Raw genomic sequence first — 4,744 nt, forward strand, 5'->3', positions numbered from 1 at the left:
GGGGGTGCAGCTCGCTAACAAAGGACGCGAGGCGACCGCTCTCAAAGACGAGATAGCCGCATTGCAAACGGACCTCTCGAGAGCGCGCGAAGAATGCGCGGACGACCGGAGTGCCGAACTTTCCGTCCATCTAGAAAAGGCTAAAGACGAACTGCAACGGACGTCCCGCGATCTGGCGGCCGCCAAGGAAGCCGAAATCAGGCTGAAGTCGAACCATGAAAAAATCGAGAATGAAATTCCTCAGTGGAAGCAATGGGTCGAAGAATTGAAGAAGGCACGAGACGAATCTCACGAATCCCACGCCAAGGAACTCGGATCGCTTCGAGACAATCTCGAGAGGGAGAAATCGGACGCTGAAACGAAACTTGCAACGGCGAAGGCGAGCCACTCGGACGAGATCGAAAATCTTGAAACGCATATATCTTTCCTTAAAAAAAAGGAATCGAAACTGAGAAAAGACACAGGTAAGTTGCATGCGGCCCTAAAGGAACGGGAAGAGAAGCATCTCGATCGGATAGCTAAACTGGAATCCGATAAGATTTCGCGATCGGCCGAAGCGGAAGAGGCTCTTGACGAGTGCGCGTCCCTCTCAGAGAAACTGAAGCTCGCGACCGATTCCGAACGTCGGTCGAAGGAGGACCTTAATAGGTGGCAAGCCGAGAAGAGGTCGTGGCAAGCGACGGCCGAACGACGTTCGGCAGATCTCGACAAGCTTCGCGACCTGCTGAAGACGTCCGAGAGAGAACGCGCAAATCTTGAGTCCCAACTTTCGAACGTTGACAAGAATGTAACGGATTCGAAAGAAACGGATTCGTTGAAGCGGGAGCTGGAAAGACATCGACAGGAGATCCGACAACTCGAACGACTTTTGAGCGACGAAAAGAGGGAGAAGTCGGGTGAATCCAACGATAGAATGATTTCGGAACTAAGTAAAGAACTCAAAACGGTCATCGACGCGCGCGATAGACTGGTGAAAGAGAACACCGAAATGGAAAAGAGGCTATCGGAATCAGAAAAAAGTCTGTCGAATTTGTACGACGAATCGATGAAAAAGGTTGTCCACCTCGAAGAATCGGTGTTTTCGAAGAACAAGGAAGCGGAAGAATTGAGATCAGATTTGACGAAAACGAAGATGGAGATGGACGAGATCAAAAGACAACTCAACTTTTCCAATAACAAAGTGGCGGAGGCGTATTCCGAAGTGACTCGAATCGTCGAGAACTCGGAAGACGGCCGATTGCACGAGGAATGTCGAGAACTTCTCACACGACGCCTCGATGACGTGGAACGTTCGTTGGAAAAGGAAAGGATAAAGGCGGCCAATTGTGAGCAAATGAACAAATAATTAATTCGACATATATCCTATCTGACGAACGAAATAGAAACAGTAAATTACAGCCGAAGTGTCGAGGTAATCACATTGCGCCGATTACTGAACGATTGCAGACGCGAAGGGTCTCAACGACAACTTCGGGAACCTCCCGGTCGCCGTAACGTCGGTCCCAGCTACAACGTCATCGAAGACGCATGTTCCGGAAGTTCTGCGTGCGAATCCGAAGAGGAAGTTGACGACGACGTTAGCGAAGACGTCCTCGTCGGCAACTCCGAAGAGAACGAAAACCCCGTCCCATCCCGTTCGTCGTGGACTACCGACCAAGCTCCACCGCCTACGGAGGGTTGATCGGAGAGGACGAATGTTTGTTTCATCAGCTTCTGAACCAAGCAAGACGGTTCGTCGAGTCCGAGGACGAAGTAACGGAGGCGGCGAAGCGGTTGTCCGACAGGTACGGTTCGACGGCCTTCGCGCCGACCGTGGTTTACGCTGATTTGCCCACGCCGGCCACCAGATCTCTCGCGATGTTGATAGCGTTCATGGGAAAGATTCCCGGCGTGACGCTGCTGAAACCGAGCGAGTGCACGGTTCCCATCTGCTTCCTTTCGAGCAATGACCACGCCGGGTTCGCCGGAAGGGGAGACGCGCGCTACGTGCTTTTCGACGACGACGCCGAAAGCATAAAGTGGACGGACACGGATACGCTCGTCCATTTGGCCGAGAGGATACTGGATCGCAACTGCGAAGAACGCGAGCGGGAGAGACGCGAACTCGTCACTTCCGTTTTCTGAATGTCTTTCGAAATTTGGAGGAATCTCGAAGTGCGCGTGCGAAGGAGATGGTCGAGGTGGGCGCGAGGGAGGAGGGTGATAGACGCCGACCGCCGTCTAGAATTATTCAAGGGAGGTGAGCAGGAGGAGGATGACGACAACGACGAAGACGATTCGTTGCAGTTGGAAGCTGCGTGCGGAAGTGGCACAGACAACGACGTCGTTCCCTCCTACGCAAGATGCTTAGTTCTAGCGGAACACCTTCTGCGAGGGACGGATTCGGTCACGACGGAGTGCTGCACCATGACCGACTTCGACGCCGTGCTCGCGCGACACGTGCTGTTCCCTTGGACGAGCGAGCATTCGACGGTGATATCGAGGCGCCTGTCGGCACTCTGGAGGTTCATGGTCGTCGTGGGCACCGTACCGGCGTTGCCCATAGGTTGTTGTCCGAACGTCGGGTACCGGTGTTTCGTTTGCAGGAAGGAGCAGACGGACGAGGAGTGCCACCATCTCGTCACGACGATCGCGAACGAAGGTACGGAAGACGAGGAGGATATCTGCCGCGGTGCTCCTCCAGTATTCTCGCGTCTCGACTCTCGCCAGTCGACGAGACCGGAAGTCGCCGAGAAGGACGAGTTCGAGATCGCGAGGCGCGTCGACAGGCGTGCGAGATCGGCCGCCGACAAGCTGAGAGTGGAGATCGAAAAGGAGATAAGGTACGCAGAAGCGTGCTTCCGATACGCCTCCCTTCCAAAGACCGTTAGTCTCGGTTGCATAGCGCACGTCGCGAAGCTCGTCTCGTTCGAAAAGCGCAGACGGCAGCTGGCGAACGTGGAACGAGAGACGTTCGACCACAGGGATCTGGAAAGGTGGTCCCGAAATCTGCTGGAGCCGATGTTGGCCAATCCGGACAGGCGCGATCAGAGACGGGCCGCGATGGCCTCGTTCTTCCGTTTGGTGGTCGATCCGACCTCGGTGGTGAGGGACGCGTCGACGACGAGACACGAGACCGCCTTCCGAACATGGATGGAAGCGTGCGAAGTGCCCGCCGAGAGCGTTTGGGATTACGTCGACGGACTGAAGGGCATGACTCTGAAGACGAACGTCGAAGACGACCTGACTGGCCTGTACAAATGTCTACTCACCTGGCACGTGTTCCTAGCCATGCCCGTTTCGGGGGGAGGCGGCTCCTCTCGCATCATCAACAGGGGCGACGTGGACGGTATGCCGGACGCGGACGGGCTCTGCTTTCTGTACGACGACCGTCGCTTTCTGGTCAGGAGAGGGGACCGAACGATGACGTTCGTTTACGAGCGAGCGCTCGAATCGTGCGTGGCTTGGATCTACCACGGACCATTACCAATCTCGTCCTCTACGGTAACGAACGTGCTGTTCCACGCTGGTTTCGACGACGATCGATATGAGATCGGCGAACAGGAGCGCGAGACGGGCCGACATCTGCGACACGACCAGGTTTTGAATCCTGTAGTCGAGTCCGGTCATGACGGTCACGCGAACTAGCACCTCGGTCGCGAAGAGCAGCTTGCCCTGTCCGTCGTAATATCGGTTCAGAAATATGCCGATGGTATATCTTAGATTGCAGTAGAAGGTTATCGCGAAAAGTACAAGATTCGCAGAAAGCAGATCTCGATACTTTCTTATCTGCTTATCGTACGTATCCCCCTGCCAGTCGTACCGGTCGAACAGACCGTAGAGAACAAACAGGAAGATTAGGAGCGCCGCGATGAGCGGAGCGAACTTCTTCATCCTTTAACGAATGCTTACAAAAACCGACGCCCGAGAGTTCGATCGATCATACGCAAACATGTTCGGGAAAAAAAGAGACGATCGAGTACAAGAGAGTGGAATCGATGCGCAACGTGGCTTCCATGGAACAGAAGTTCGAGGAGAAGGCCGCGGCCGCTCGACGGAGCGTGGAAGCCGGGGTGAAGAACGGTGCCGGACCCCGAAAGTTGGCGTCCCTCATCAGACGCGCGTCGGATTACGAGCGTCTGCAATCGACTTCCCAGAAGGCGATTTACGATCTAGAGAAGGACGCCCTGTCTTCGGAAATGCGAAACATAGACGGTCTGCAGTGCGAACGGTTGAAACGAGAAGATCACGAACTCGGCAAATTCGAGAGGCTCACCAATCCCCACAAACTATGCAGACGTATAGCGGCCGTGAAGGTCAGAAGAGACCGTCGCAAAGTGGGAGTGGAATCCATAAGGGATTTGCTAGACTCGGAATCGGACGACGGAGACTGCGACGACGACGAACACTCGCCCGAGATGCAACTCACCAAAGACCTCATCGACGACGACGTCTGGCAAAAGGTGACCGAACTGCCGGAACCGTGTACAAGAAAAAAAGACGATCACTTTTCTTTGCAATAAATAACATTTTTAAAGGAAAGATAGAAATAAAAGAACGAGAAAAAAAAACTTTTGTGTTTTCAATTCATTATTATTTTTTATTGATCATCGGCAAGTTCGCACGAGGCGCAAGCATCGCGCGAGGTGATGGCGCCGCATCTGCAAGAACGCATCATCGCCAAGTCGGGTTGCTTGACTGTCAGCCTGACTCCGGCACCGTCGAGGGCCAAGGGCGCCAACCTTCTCGAGTGGCAGTTGTAACA

The 4,744-nt window shown here is 54.2% G+C and overlaps 1 protein-coding gene across 1 annotated transcript in view; it reads left to right on the plus strand.

Annotated features, from left to right (window-relative positions):
- The window catches only part of LOC117120989 (myosin heavy chain, cardiac muscle isoform-like), a 2,495-nt gene extending 1,150 nt beyond the window's left edge, over positions 1–1,345 (plus strand). The window contains exon 3 of the mRNA XM_033266084.1: positions 135–1,345. Coding sequence (XP_033121975.1) covers positions 135–1,345 — 1,211 coding nt within the window. The remainder of the gene's footprint in view (positions 1–134) is intronic.
- The last annotated feature ends 3,399 nt before the right edge of the window (positions 1,346–4,744 follow it).

This window comes from Anneissia japonica, unplaced genomic scaffold (assembly GCF_011630105.1).
Source record: "Anneissia japonica isolate Jap-2015-1 unplaced genomic scaffold, ASM1163010v1 scaffold10678_len15611_cov139, whole genome shotgun sequence".
Taxonomy (NCBI): Eukaryota; Metazoa; Echinodermata; class Crinoidea; order Comatulida; family Comatulidae; genus Anneissia; species Anneissia japonica.